Raw genomic sequence first — 15184 nt, forward strand, 5'->3', positions numbered from 1 at the left:
TCATCTGGAAACAGTGTGCCTTGTAGTCCTACCAGCAGTTGATGTGGCCAGAGTTACTCCACCTGAATGTAAAGGAAGAATGGGGGGAGTGTGCCAGTATATAATTTCCCAATGAATAAATCCAGCTACCTGGATTTATCTCTGGGTAAGATCCTTTCAGACATAGTAAAGTTGCTACCCAGATGGTAGCTGCTGACAGAGTGGTAACCCAGAGCCTGGTGTCAAAACACAGGTGATGACAACATTGAGAAACAGGGCAGTAGCAGATGCAACCTGGGCAATCTCACAATCGACGATTACTGTTCTACGAATCATGAAAATTACCAACAAAGTAACATACCCAGTAAAAGAGGCTCCAAGGTTATCTAAAACAGTGGGTTTTCAATGCAGCTGATGGGTTTGCTACGATCATGTTGCAGTCCTGTGGTGGAATCACCACACAAGGTGAGCAGCAACCATTACTATATCCTTTTCTCAGAATCCCTCCTAGTTCTTTGATGTAAGAAAAGCCCCTTCAATAGGGCTATTTGTGCCTTGCCAGCAAGGCTAGGAAATGCTGAGCGGAGCAGAAGTGTATGGGTGAAGCTCCCTGCTTGCCCACTAGGGTTTTCATCTTGTTCCTCTTCCCTGCTGCCATGCAGAGCAACTGATTCAGTCAGCAGCATCACTACTAAAAGGGGAGGCAGGATGGACTGAATTAAAGGATGCTGTGAGAAAGGTGTTTGGATCTGAAGAATGACTGCTGGGTGCAGAAGACAGAAGGCTGTGACCCAGCAAGAACAGATCAAGCAAAACTGAAGAGCAAAGGAGGGAAGAAAGTAGGACATGATGAAGCCAGTGTATAACACAGACTATTGCTCTGTAGCCCAAATTTAAAGATGAGCTTACAGAGACCTTCATCTGTGGAGAGGGTAAGAAGAAGAGGCTCTATGAGGGAGGTTTTTCTTTTTCAATGACATACTGGATGGGTGTGGAGAGGCAAGACAAGCAAGAAAAGGAGAAAACAATTGCATCAGACAAGGCAAAAGGATATTTTGGCACTTAATTTTGCAAAGATTTAACAAGATTTGGCTTGGGAGCCAAATCTAGCTGTGATATGGGTAAATGACATGCTATTTAGATGCTACCTGCTTCCACGGCTTGCTCAATCCCTTCCTGCCTACAGGCAGAGCTGTTCTTGTCCTTTGTAATTGTTGCCAGCCTCAAGCAGTAATAATTACCTGTACATGATCTAGCACAGTGACTGCTCTGTTTCCTTCCTCTGAAAGTCTGGAGAAGAAGTAAAATGTAACTGCCAGTGGATTTCTGTGCTTCTACCGATACGTAGCAGGTAAAGATGCCGTGTTGCAAATCCTAGAGGAAAAATAAACTTCACTCTGCTAATTGCAGATTTCACATGGGAGGAGTTGAGACCTTTTTCTCTCTTTAAAATGTTTTCATTAAGTATAATACCAACACTCACTAAATTGAAGACCATGCTCAACATGTTTTTCCTTAAAAAAAATGGTCAAGATACCAATCAGTGAAAAAAGGCCATGTCTTCTACATCTCCTACAAATGCATCTCCTTAAAAAAAAAAACAAAAAAAGGAAAAGAAGATTTACTGTTTGGCTTCAGTCCAAGGCATGAGTAGAGTGGGGAGCAGAGCTTTTGTCCTTTTCCTCGACCTCAATAGGGGAGGCAGAAACCAGTGCTGGTTCCCTCCGGGCTTTTGGCCATCTGTCTCTGCCTCCCTGTTTCTCCCACAGCCTCCCGTGACGTACAGAACATGTGTGGATGCAGATGCCAGATTCTGACTTGTGGAAAGCTCTTTTTTGACCAGGGGCCAACCTAACAGCTCGCGTGGTTCCTTTATGAATCCTAAGCACATACCATCCTGTACAAATACTGACATGTCTTGCTCCACCACCTTTTATAAAGAAGCTTAATAAAATGCCTCAACGAATGTGTGTCCACTTCACAAAAACATGTAAGTGCTCCTGGAGGATATTTCCATGGATTTTAAAAAACCCCAAACAATTTGCTTTATCAAATATGTGTGTTTGGGATGGGGCACTGCCCCACCTTGATGCCTAAGTGTGCTGACAGTCAGGGTGAAATTCCCATCTCATTTTTAGGGAAAAAAAAGTAACCGGGCAAAAGAGCAGCAGAAGAAAATAGATTTGATTTTTTTTTTTTTTTTAATTTGGTTGGAGTTTTCTTTCTGGTTATTTCATTATTTTGAACACTACCCAAAAGTACTGAAACTCTGCTCTGAGTTGCACTAGCTATTTAGCAACACCTTCCTTTGCCCTCTCTTTGCACTGACATCTGATTCTTAACTGAGCCAGTTCTAACCTGGGTTTTGTTACTTGTCTTGCAATCAGGGCAGCTTGTTAGTTGAATTTTTTGTCAGTAAAGATCTTAAAACAACTTTCAGGTAGGCTTTCCTCCTTCCCATGCAACTACCCTGACACATTCCATAGCAGCATGTTTTCTGGAAGAGTACTCGTGGCCATGGACAACATTTTGTTAATAATGGAAACAATTTTTTTAAGCTTTTTGACATGTGGTGCTCAAGGCATATTTCACTTTTCCTCATTAGTATTGGTGGCATGTTTTTAAATATTACTGTCTTTAAGCTGAAGATTATTCCTGTAATACTGTAATATCCCACTTTTAGAATGGGGAACAGAAACTTCAGCCTGGGCACACTGTTCAGAAGTCTGTAGTTGCATACTTTTGCAATATCTTTAATAAAAATACATCGATTAAATTGTAAATTAAGCACAATTTTTTATTTCAGTGTTTCTTACCATATTTTCAATTTTCTGGATTGTGACTAAAGACTGTGTGTACTTTAGTTGAAAACAGATTTTTGCTATGTGATTAAGGCATTTTACGCAGACTTTGGTATGTCTGAAAAGCGCTGTGTACGAGATCCCGTGAACTCTCCTCCAGTGCTTTCATTCCCATTGGCAAACTGCTTCTCAACCATTGCTGATTCCAGCTTAGACTGCCACCTGCAGTTCAACCCTGGTGTTGTTTAACATGCAGCTGATAACGCTTGATAGGTGCATTATGTGCATATGTATTTATTTGTGTGTGTGTAAATACACAGCTGGGCAGAGGCATGCATGCCTATGTGCATTGTTGTTTAACAGGTATCTAGATTAAGAAGTGTTGGGCATAACGCTGCTTAACGGGATTCAGTTGCTAGTGAAGGAATCAGCTGAAGGTCAAGGGGATGTCTGGCTCCTTTGAACCAAGCTGACAATGTTTCCCAGTGCTCATATATAAATGGAGCTCATGTGGGTCTCATTTCTGCCCTTTCTGAATGTCCTCGACTAGTGTGCCTGGCTGTCTTTTGGCTGCCAAGACCCCAATGAAATCTAAATTTGTAGCCAGGTTCCAAGAAGGTTATACATTACGGGCCTAGAAAAGGTCTCTCATTCTGATCTCTGAAATTATCAGACAGAAGATATTTTAAGGTTTACTAAAACACCCAAACATTAAAAACCCCACTGCTTTGGATCTTGGACTACTTTGGACCCATACAAAGATTGTGTGGGCAAAATTTTCAAACTGGACTTCTGCTGCACGGTGGTCCCATCTATTCTCTCTTATTTGCCAGGACCCAATTTCAATAAAATGTCTTTCTTCTGAAAAGAAACAAAACTTCACTGTACCTCATGCTTAGTAACTGTCATTGCTTCTGCTTCCTGATTTCATTTAGCAAAGTCATCAACAGTCATATGAGAAATTAGGAACTCTGAACTGGGTTTATGGCAGACAAATTAGTAGTGTTCACACAGATATTATTTTGAGGTAGGAACTGAGGGCTTGTGGGAGAAAACTCTAAACAATGATGTAATTGTGTGGCAAATCTTAGCAGAGAGGTAAAACACTACTTTCGAATTTTTTTTTGTCCAGTGATTCACTTCAGCTGTATTCTATGTTGACTTAGCAAATGAGGGCCTAGAACCAGGTGACACTCAAAATGGTGTCTTTTCATAGTACTGAACAGTTTGCTTCTGACTTATGAAATGCATGTTTCAGGGCTTTGTATTTGCTTGGAATTTCATTCAAACAGAACTGAGAGACAAGAGATAATTTGTGTTAAATAGCACCTGAACAGTGAACTTGCCTTGAGTGTCAGCTTAGATGCTTCTTTAATAGGAACAGCAGAAATGTAATTTGTCATATGAATGCACAAAATTAGTCACAAGTCAAGATATGCAGCACTTAATTGCTTGTCACCTCACACAAACATTTGGGTTTGGACACATGCTTTGTATTTCCTGAGTTTTTGGGGGGTTTTGTTTGGGGTTTTTGTTGGTTTTTGGGGGGGGGGGGGTGAGGGGTTTTTTTGTGGGTTGGTGTTTTTGTTGGTTTGGTTTGGTTTTCTTGGTTTAGTTTGTGCCATTGTTTTTTGTTGTTGTGTTTGTTTGCCTGTTTGTTTTTTTGTTTTTTCCTTTGTACAGCACCCAATGAGGAATCCTTATTTTTTAAATACTTCATGCTCACTGTAAAAACATTGGAGATCTAGAAGTGAAATGCATAACATTACTGCAAAGTATTAAAACTTTTGTAATTTCAAGGGAAGAAGAAGCAGTGGTGCTTAGAGGAAGGAAGGCATAAAATTAATAACTGTGCTTTAAGTGGGCACAGTTCATAGTGTTTTGATCTTCTAGTAATACAAGAGGTGTAAAGAAAGCAGAGCTGGAGGAACCAATACAATTCACTCCTGTCTTTCAATAAAAGACAATAGATTGAAAAGTTGTTTATAACAAAAAACTTTGGGAAAGCCCCATGCTCCACTTCTTATCTTTCATACATAAAAGAAATGGGTCATAGTCAGTTTTTTAAGATAAGCATGAATACTCTGAAAATTAAAATACGTAGAGGAAAATTTATAAAAGTGAAAAATTGCCTAGTGCAATTGAAAATGTAAGAGGAATATTTTGATTTATAAATAACTGCATGATTGAATAAGGTTGAGGTTTTTCAGGTGTGACCTAATGTGTTAAGTATTTCTTCCCTTTAAAACTGGAAGGGGAAACTGAAAAATTTGAAATGTGTTTTTCTTCAATATGTAATTAAACTATAAATGACGTTTTATGTAGTTAATCTGTATATTCTCATTTTAAAAGTTTTGTGATTTATTAGCAGGAAAAACTTCTGTCAATCCTGCACTAATATTCTTATATGGAGACAGTGGTCTCTTAATCAGAGGATCCTGTCACCATCAAATGAAGAAGACACAGTTCCCTCCCCATCCAGCTTCAAGTCCTGCAGTAGTCTGGAAGAACAAATTTTGTACCTTTGCTACCATGAGAAGGTATCAATTTGTAGAGCTACAGATTTACTTTGGTTTAATGCCTTTGGGTATTGTAAACATTCTAGGAAGGCTACAATGTTTTTCTCTGTGATGACTGTTTCTTTGGCAGACTAAAAAATCTCAGGTCAGAGTGGTTACTACCAGTTGGAGAAATTTTCAGGATTTTTTGTTCTTTTGGTAAGACTTTATGAATAGTACCTGTTTCTTACAATGCTGGAGAGTGTTATCCCACTGGATATAGACTGTGGAAGCACAGAAGAGAGATCCAAACAAATTGTGAATATGTGGTGTGTATTTACTTAAATGTTTGTAAGCTGTGGGACATCAAAAAAAAAAAAAAAAAAAAAAAGCAGGGATCGGCCGTGTTTACCGACTTGAATTTTTATCCCATTCTGCTGTCAAATGTTGTTTCATGAATAAATACCTCATTCATGGAAGAAGCAAAATGTATTTCTCAAAAGTACAATTCTATGACTTGAAGTTTATGCTTTACTGACACTATTTTAATGAGACGCATATCTAGTGGGTGCCTTCCCTGCCCTTGGCAGGGGGGTCGGAACTAGATATGCGTCCTTTCCCTCTCATTTATTGCGCCATACAGTTATCTTCCAAGGAGGAGAGTTGTGCAGTTCGGGACTCTGCTGGGCACTGTACACACCAACACGCACGCAGGGACTTCTATGCCTGTTTCATTACCCAACAAGAAGCTCACGCGGGTCAGCTGCAAAAAAACTATCCTACGTGAGCCCTTTTTAGGCTTGAAGTCCTGTTGCACGGTGAAAATGCCGCCAGAAGTTATTGTTCAAGATCGTAAAGATGTGGGGGGGAAAGTTGCGTGGCCCTTCTGCCCCCTCCTGCCCCGGTTCTGCTGTGGCCGCACGCCGCCGTGCCCCGCAGCCTCCGCGCTCGGGCGGGGCGGGCGCGGGCAGGGCCGGGGTGCCGAGCGCAGGGGCCGAGCCGCGGGGCGCGGCCGAGCGCGGCTGGGGGCAGGTCCGGCGCTGCCACCGCAGCACGTCCCCACCCGCTCGGCCGGAGGGGAGCTCGCAGGAGTCCATTTTAGCGGGCCAGCCCTCGCCGAGGCTCGGCGGCGGGCAGGGCGGCGGCCGGGGGCAGAGCCGGCAGCGCCCCGGGGGCACCCGCAGTGCCCGGCGGGCGGTGCGTGCGGGGGAGAGGCGGCCCGGCCAGCGAGAGGGGGGTGAACCATCCCACAAACACACGCTGAGAGCTCGTGGCAGCAGAGAGCAGCGTTTGGGTTGATTTCTCCCCCACACACACTCCGTTCCCCCCCCCCCTTTTTTTTTTTTTCTTTTTCCTCTTTTCTCTCCAAAAAACATGGCTGAAGCTGGGACGGGCTTTTTGGAACAGCTCAAGTCTTGCATCGTCTGGTCCTGGACTTATCTCTGGACGCTGTGGTTCTTCATCATGCTCTTCCTCGTCTACATCTTAAGGGTGCCGCTGAAGATCAATGACAATTTAACCACAGGTAGGCTGTGATCATCGGCCCCCTTGCCCTGCCCCGGGGGCGGCTCGGCCGGGGGTGCCCGCGGGGGCGCGCCCGCCGCCGCCCCCTCGGCTGTGCGAGTGCTGTCTTACGCTATTTGTGCTATTCGCATTGCACTCAAGCATTTTTTTTTAAACCAGGATTAAAACTTTAATTATGTTCCTGATAAAAATTAGATCTCAGCTACTTTTTTCTGAATGATAATAAATAATAAGAGTGCAAGTTTGCTGGAAGACTATCACTGTTGCGATGGACTTTGCTTTGGCTGTTCGAACTCGCTAAGGTAGTGTGCCGCTGCTATACTGAATCAGCAGTAACTTACGTACTGTTAGCCAGTCTGGACTGGGCAGTTATGTCCTTATCTTGAAATTGCTTATTTTTCTACCCATCTACTTTGATAATTTAATTTCTGGCCCCCTCACCCTCCCAACCGCCATACTGGAAAAGACAAATTAGTTTTGGGGCATATGAGATGTAACCCATGTGGCATCCCTGCTGCTGGGAAGTCGAACGTTATCTGAGCGTTTTTCACCCATCCCTCTGGCCCGTTCTCATTTGATAAGCCTCTGGCAATTCCAGCATCAAAGAAGAATTAAAAAAAAAAAAAGATTCAGCATATGGCAGCTTTCACTTTAGGCATAAACGCAGTTACAAGTTGCGTTTATAAACTTTAAATGCAATTTTGGTAAAATTTTCAAATAAAATGTCTTTGAACAATATCCTGTTTCTTTTGACATTGCCGCACACTGATTAAAACACGATATAATTCTTGTTGCTTGATTCTTAATAATTTATGTAATGCGTACGTCCCAGGTAAGCATTGCAGGCCATGGGTGTCAAGCAAAAATGTCAGAATGCTTTCTATTATAATTTTCGCTTTTGGAAAAAATCACAGGCATCCATCTGAGACCTAATCAACCCCCTCTGATTTCTTTCTGAGTTCGAACAAACTAATTCTTGATGCACTTTCTCATTTGAAATGTTACTCCAGCTGAGTCATCTTGGGGTTTACTGAAATGTCTCAAAATGCAAGTAAAATGACAGTATGAAATCTCTGAGGAGTTTAAAAAGGCTGAAGAAAGTCCCAAAGTGCAGGATGAAAATGAGTTACCAGGGGAGAACAATAGGCACAGTATGGTCTTTATGCATCATCTGTTCCTAAATGGAATTTATTAAAAAGTTAGTACTGGTAATAGCATGATCATTTTTTGTTTTGTTTAGTTTTTCAAAGCTTGTGTGAATGAATTAAAATGGATTTGATTTATTGTGGGTCGTTCCCCCCCCAGTTGATTACAGTCAGATTCTACTGTCATTAATTTAAGGTTGCTCATAAAGTACCACAGGAACTGGTCATGTGATACCAATCAAATTTATTTCAGTGATGTGAAAATGAGTTTGTAAATGTTGCTACTAAAACTTCTGTGTGACATAAAGAAATAGTAGGGTGATTAAAAACAATGACTGGGCATTTTACCAGAACAAGCTGGATCTGTTGGTGAGTTGAGGTCAAACAAACTGGTTTTCAGTACCACCAGAGGCAGGCTTAGGCAGCCAGTTAAAAAAACACAGTTCCACAGGTATGGTTTGCACTTCATGAAATAGTGATTTAGAAAGGTTTTAGAGACTTAGATCAAACACCTTAGACAGAGTTCACAGTGGTGTGATACAAAAGGACTAGTGTGGCATGTATGGGAGGGCACCTGCCACGGGGACTTGGTGCTTGCTACTGCTGTATGATTTTGTTTTTCCATCCCTAGTGTCAGTATTTTTAAAAGGAAATGGAAAAGCTGGAGAAGATAGTGGAAAGATTATTCCAGGGCTGGAGAGATGCATCAGAGTAAGATTACAGTAAAGTGGTATTGTCATGGAGAGAAAGAAATGGCCTTTTAATCATGAAAAGAATTATAACAATTGATGACTAGAAGCAGAGGGCAGAACTCAATTTTGTCATAATCAGGCATTAATTCTTAGCAAACTTGGATCAGCTAATAAAGGAACCTTTGGGATTCGCCTGTCTGAAATTCTTCAACTCCGATGGTGAAACAGGAGTCTCTAGTGTTCATGCAGCCTTAAATTGCTTTTTGGCAAGGACAGGGCAACAGGCTGTGCACCACTGGCAGTCAGAGTCATTGCAGATGGTTTCACCAAATAGACCAGTGCTTGGTCACTTGCATCAGAAAGTCTTACTAAGAAGAAGTGTGGGGTCTTTTTTCCTTCCTTCGATGTTGTACAGATGTGCACACCCCAAGCGTTAGTGCATGTTGGTCACCCCATGTGTTTCAGTGAGCTCCCAGGCTTGAAGGTCCTCAGTTTGGCCAAGCATAATTTCACTGTCCTCAGTGGAGTACCTTACTGTGATATAACCAAATGGAAATCTAATCTGTCTTGTAAAAATATTACTGTTAAATCTGACTGTGGTGTTTCGTGTATTTTTGGGGTTTTTTTTCATTTTTTTGAAGCTTGATATCCAGATCAAATAATAAGATATGAATAGGAGTGTTTGACCTATTGTACTATACCATTAGCCAGGAAGCAAGAGAGGACATATTAAGTCCTATATTAAGTATTAAGTACAGAATAAGCAGTTGAGGAAGCGGATGTTATCATCTTATTCTAAAATAATTAAACATGCCTTGCCTATTTTACATAACATGCTGTATTTTCTTCCCATGTTGGCACTTGCACGATTTCTGAATGCCACACTAATCTGAACTAAGACACACCTCTTCTAAAAATGTGCTTGCTTTTCCTGACATAAGAGTTTGGATTTCTAGTCAAATCCTAAGGAGGAAAGAGGCACTGAAGTTAAACAGTTTCTGATGATTTTATTTATCCTTTCAAAGTGCAACAGAAAGACGGATTTAATGACGAGAACAGTAAGTGTGACTAGCTTGTGACAAGGCAGACAGGAGGAAACCTCTGGTTTGCCGAGGGTGGAGAAATCAGAAAAACTGATTTCCTAAAACTGTGGAAAATAAATATACGGGTATGAGCTCTGGGCTGAGTCTGGCTCTATTGGTGTCTGTGGAGTATTATTATTCAGCTGTTCTGGAGCAAGGCCCTGTGGTGTTACCAGCTGAGCTGCAACGTTAGAAGCCTGTAGAATGAAAGAAAGCAAGTAAAGTTGTGCTGCCAGGCCCCTGAGGTCCGCAGGCCCAGGATACCACGGCTGGAAGAGGAAGACTACATCACCTTGTGGTGGCTAGGACAGAGTTGTTATCTGAGGAACATGGTACATTTCTTCATTATGATTTTTTAAAAATTATTATTATGACATTCCTACTGAAATAAACAGCTAAAATTTTAATTAATTAATTAATGTGGGATTTGTGACCGTGTAATAGACTTTTCTTAAAGCCCATCACCGGAAACACTGTGCATGGTGCCGGCCATTTGGAGAGGGAAGAGGCTGGCATGGAGCAGGGCTGGCAGCACTGGCCATCAGCAGGTCCCCACTCACCCCTGTGGTTTGTGTGGCCAGGGGGTGAAGTAGACATGTTCAAAGTCCTGTAAAATTAGGATAATGATGTTTTCTGTTTGTCCAGGAGTCTCTCAGAAGACACAAAATTGAGAGGTTTTTTTAGTCAGCCTGGCCCACCTTAGATGTATTCACCAGTGTGTGCATTGCATTGACTTCAGGAAGCAAAGCACTTGGAAAAGTCCCATCTTATGAAACTATCTTGTGTTAAACCGTGCAAGAAAGCTGAGTGTGATTTCATTAGCAGAAATACTGCAGGAGATGAAGAGATGGAGCCTGCCTCTCAGATTTGGGCTACACTGTCTTAGGGTGCTGGCTGCTGTCAGTGAAGCTCATCTCATCTTTCTGATCTCCCCTTTCTGGGCTTCCTGACCCTGCAGATCTATACTGCACATTGGTGCAATGTGCCCCAATAAGCTGCAATGTGAGAAGAAAAGAAGCTTTTCATTCCCATGGTCCCATGGCCTGTTACTAAAATTTAACTAATTTCACTTTTTTCCTGCTGCTGGTAATTTGGCCACGTGGAGCTGCATGTGCACAAGCTGCGGTGATAAACCACCTGTAGGACAGAAGGATTTTTTGGGGACTGAATGCCTGGGGGTTTGTCTTGCTTGGGCTGGGGGTGCACGGCTGCAGGTGCTGGGGCTGGAGCTGCCGGTACCTGCTCGGCCCCTGAAGCCACCGTGCGTGTCGAGGTGTGTTTGCTGTGATAGCATCTTGACAGCTGGTCCGGGGGTATTGTTCCCCTTCATAAATTCAAGCTAGGGCAGTTAATCATGAGGGTTGGAAAACATTAACCTGACAAAGGCCAGGGAGTTTCAAATGGTTTGAAAACAAGTGAACAGATTCTTTCTTTTGAGAAGAACTGAAGGACAGTTAGTTTTAGTTTTGCAGACTTGCTGGTAATTGCTTGGCCTTTCTTCAAAGCAATCTGCCGTCATTGTGATGGGTTTCCTTGTAAGCATCTGCTGTGTGAGCTACAGAAGTCAGTGTGGAGGTGGGCGAGTCGAAAGAAAACCTGGAGCAAAGCTCTCATGCCACCAAAGGAGACGGAAGAATTCTTAACTCCCTGCAAGTGCCGTGTAGATTTGTTTGGGGTATTCTTAAGAATTTGACTGTTGAAAGTAAAGTTTCAAATGCATGACTACTTCTGTTAAGGTCAGCATCAATCCCGCCTATGAAATTCACAGAATCAGTTACAGATAGTTTGCTCACTGACCCAAAATCACTTGCATTAATTTTTGCATTTCTTAGAATGTAAATTAAATATTTACTAAATACTGATCTTATTTTCTGCTCAGTGGAATTAAAGTAAACAGTGTTTTCGTAACTGTTAACCCCTCTCTTCAGCTGTATCACTTACAGCACCACAAAGCATTCATAGTTGCTTCTGAGCCTCCAGACAGGGTTTGGATGTTAGAGGTTTCTGTGGTCTGCCTTTTTGGGTTTTGCAAAAATTAGTTTTTACTGCTGTAGGCTAATATTCATGAGGTTATTATAAAACAGGTTTTAACTGTTTCAAGCATGCATATTTTCATCATGGTACATTTGGAAACTGTCCCTTTAATATTTTAGGGAAGAGATTATTACGTGCATGAAAGTAGTATGTTACTTTTGACAAAAAGCAGACAAATCTTTGTAGATTAAACTGGGGATTCTTGGGGGAAAAGCTGTATCAAAACTTGCTGGATCAATGCCCCATAGATGCAGTATACAATGATACTTGTTTTCTATGAATTTTTGACATTTCTTCACTGTTTTGACTTTTTGATTGAGCTTAATTTTTCGGTCAGCATCAGATGCTGGGAATGGAGTGAAGTTTGTAGGAAATGCAAGGTTTTCAGAAAATACTGTTTGAAGAAATTGACTTTATTACTGCAAAAGCTCTAGAAGATTTGCAGTCACTATTTCAGGAGAAATGTGTAAGCCAGAGCCTTCAAAATAATATTTGATAACATCTTGAGTGAGCTTACTGTAACACTGACTGATATGCGACCATGGAGCTGTACTGCCAGCTTCTAACTGAAGTCTAATGTCCTCTGTGTGTTGATGAAAATCTACGGAAATGCTCCTAAAACTGCCTATGTGTAGTGGGATTTTCCCAAAGCATCCACTGAGTGCCTGGACAAATTTAGCCCAAAAGAGCATAAGCCCCCGATTGTTCACAGGGGTCATAGGCCCTAATTGTCTGAGCGGCTGTGAAAATACCACCATTCTAAATTAAAGAAAGAACTTAAAATATATATATTTTTGGTGGTTGTTTTGCAAAGCAAATGCAAAAATCCGGGTCATGAATTTGCATTTGTGAAAGACAGAAGTGCTAACTGGTGTCAGTGCCTCAGGGACTGAAAAGAGAGAAAAGTACATAATTGTGTGCCAAGGCTGTACATTAAGTGAAAAATAGAAGGTCATGATGCCTGCCTGAGAGCAGCACCTGGCAGAATTAGGAAGATGATGTTGGATAAAACAGGGATTTTGGAGGGAATGACCTACCTGTATTTTAAAATGGATTCTCTGACAGGAGTTATGGAGAGTCTAGTAAAAGCACAATGTTAGCCTAAGGAAGCTCAAGCTGTTTATCTAATCACAGAGAAGCTACTTGACAGTAGCTAAGGAGGTGTAAGAGCTTTAATCTGGCTGACAAACGTATAGTGAGCTTCCTAAATATTTGGAGTTAAAATGCATGTTAACTTGTCAGAATTGGAGCCCAAATCATCAATGGTCTGAAGAAACAGCCTGGCTGTGAGACGTGCTGATTGCAGTGCCTTCACATTAACAGAGAGGTGGTTCCTTGTGCTGTGAACTGTGGTGGGAAGAAAGTAGCAGGTACTAAAGTAGCCTTTAAAATAGGGAAGAGAAATCTTAAAAAAGGGGTGGCTGCAAACTGAACTCAGAGAAATGCACATGATAAGTATTTTTTATAAGAGATTTTTGAAGATGTGTCTTTGGACCCAGTGGATATGGCAAAGGATATTATGCCTCTTCATCTTTGGCTCTCGTAGTACTAAGACCCTCAGTGTGATGAGGATTGCCAGGCTCTTCAGTGGGGAAACTGGGAGTGAAATCTAATGGCCCATACTAAACAGGAGAGCTGACTAGTTAAAACCCTATCATGCTGGGGTTTAAAAACTCCCACACCCAGCTGAAAACACTTGCTGATGGTGTGCAGGTATGTTGTGCGCAGAGGCTCCGATAGTCCCAGATGTGCCAGGACTTTTGTGCACATGCCAGAGAGCAACCCCACCGAGTCCAAGGTTTCTGTGCATTGTTCAGTCAGTTGGCAAGCTCTATGCTTAAGGGAGAGTTACTTGTCATCCTGGAAAGTGGTAAAGCAAATAAAACCACTTAAGTGGTGACTTAGGTTGGAGGGCCAAGCAGTTTCTTCTGGATTGAAGGAATGAACATTACTGTCAGAAGTTGATGTTGTCTTTTGTGTGGCTGTCACAACAAGTCAGGATTCACCTTTTTTTTTTCCAAGATTAGTTATTTAAGAAGGTCTTTTGTATTTAGCAAAATAAGGCCCTGCTCCAGATACCTGTCAGAATGTTGAATACAACTGGGTGTTCTGTTGAACTGTACAGGAAGAACTAAGGCAAAGGGAAATGAGACCTTCATCCTGAAAACCTTCAGTGGTTTGGTTTGTTCTGAAAGCATAGGCCCCGGGCTTTACTGCACAGGTAATTAATATGCATGAATTCGCAAAGACTTGGGCTTAAATATTTTATGAAGGTACTGCAGGGAGCCTGTAGCAATATGGGGGACAGAGTCCCCAGTCACTTCAGTCCAAAGGTAGTTTTTCGTCTTGTGATTTGATGATCGCATCTAAGTTTTGCCTTTTTTTACCAGAGCTGTTTCAGGACATACTTAGGACATCTGTCATAGAATTTAGGATAACGCCTATCCTGGTCCTGTGGACAGACTATGAGGTGCTTGTGGGGATGTTACTCCTCTGTTGGCTGTTCAAGGGGGTGTGTGAAGGCTCCTTCCACCTGTTTTTAAATTAGCTCTTTGTGGCACTGGAGGCATCTATTGAAAGATTGTGTTATAAACTCTAGCTCGTCCTCATGTCTGTGAAGCGTCATGTGGACCAGTGATGCTGTGTAAATACTAATGAGTTAAAGTTGCTTTGTGAAATCCCAGCACAGGCTAATTGGACTTTTTTTGTGTGTGTCTTAGTCAGGCACTGCAGAAGGGCAACCAATTTTGACACCAAGAACAGTAAGCTTAAGCAACAATAATGCATTTAAAGACAAGAGTTAATGTCACGCTTTCAGCAGACAGAACAAACAAGTTGTAACTGTTAAGCCTGAGGAAAGGGCCTAAATTCAAAGTCCAAATCAAACCTCGCCAGCTGCTGAGAGAAGACAAAGATTTATTATTGTGGAGTCTAAACTGGAGATTTGTCCCTGTGGTAGACTCATTGCTTAAGTGATTAAGTGCACTTAAATATACCAATTAGAAGGATGAAAGCTATAGGGCAAAAATGAACTGCAGTCATCGTTAAGATTCCTATTCTGTATAGTGTGCCAACTGCAACCATGAGATTTTATTTCCAGCTCACTTTCTACAAATAAACTTGGCTTATTAAATGTCAGGGCTGTTAGGTTGAAATGTAGGGTCTTGTGCTCAGTGGCAAGACACTCAGAGATCAAATTTAAAGCACAAGAAATGTTGTTATCATCGTTGTAATCTTATTTTGTAAGGCAGCCATTTATTTCTGAAGAAAATATGCTTGTAACCTGGGAGTGCCATAGATGTTGAACTTCACATAACTAAATGTTTTCATGGCATGTCCTGTGTGTTTATGCTGAGGACTGAAAATTGTTTACACCATGGCTTGGTCTGAAGCAAGGTTATATGATCCACTAATGCACTTAATCTTCCA

The 15184-nt window shown here is 41.7% G+C and overlaps 1 protein-coding gene across 1 annotated transcript in view; it reads left to right on the forward strand.

The window, feature by feature from the left end:
• The first annotated feature begins 6440 nt into the window (after positions 1 to 6440).
• The window catches only part of ST7 (suppression of tumorigenicity 7), a 143113-nt gene continuing 134369 nt past the window's right edge, over positions 6441 to 15184 (forward strand). Inside the window, exon 1 of the mRNA XM_042018085.1 lies at positions 6441 to 6803. Coding sequence (XP_041874019.1) covers positions 6653 to 6803 — 151 coding nt within the window. The 5' untranslated portion in view covers positions 6441 to 6652. The remainder of the gene's footprint in view (positions 6804 to 15184) is intronic.

This window comes from Corvus kubaryi, unplaced genomic scaffold (assembly GCF_017639235.1).
Source record: "Corvus kubaryi isolate FWS band 111438036 unplaced genomic scaffold, C.kubaryi_AGA036_p1.0 137, whole genome shotgun sequence".
Taxonomy (NCBI): domain Eukaryota; kingdom Metazoa; phylum Chordata; class Aves; order Passeriformes; family Corvidae; genus Corvus; species Corvus kubaryi.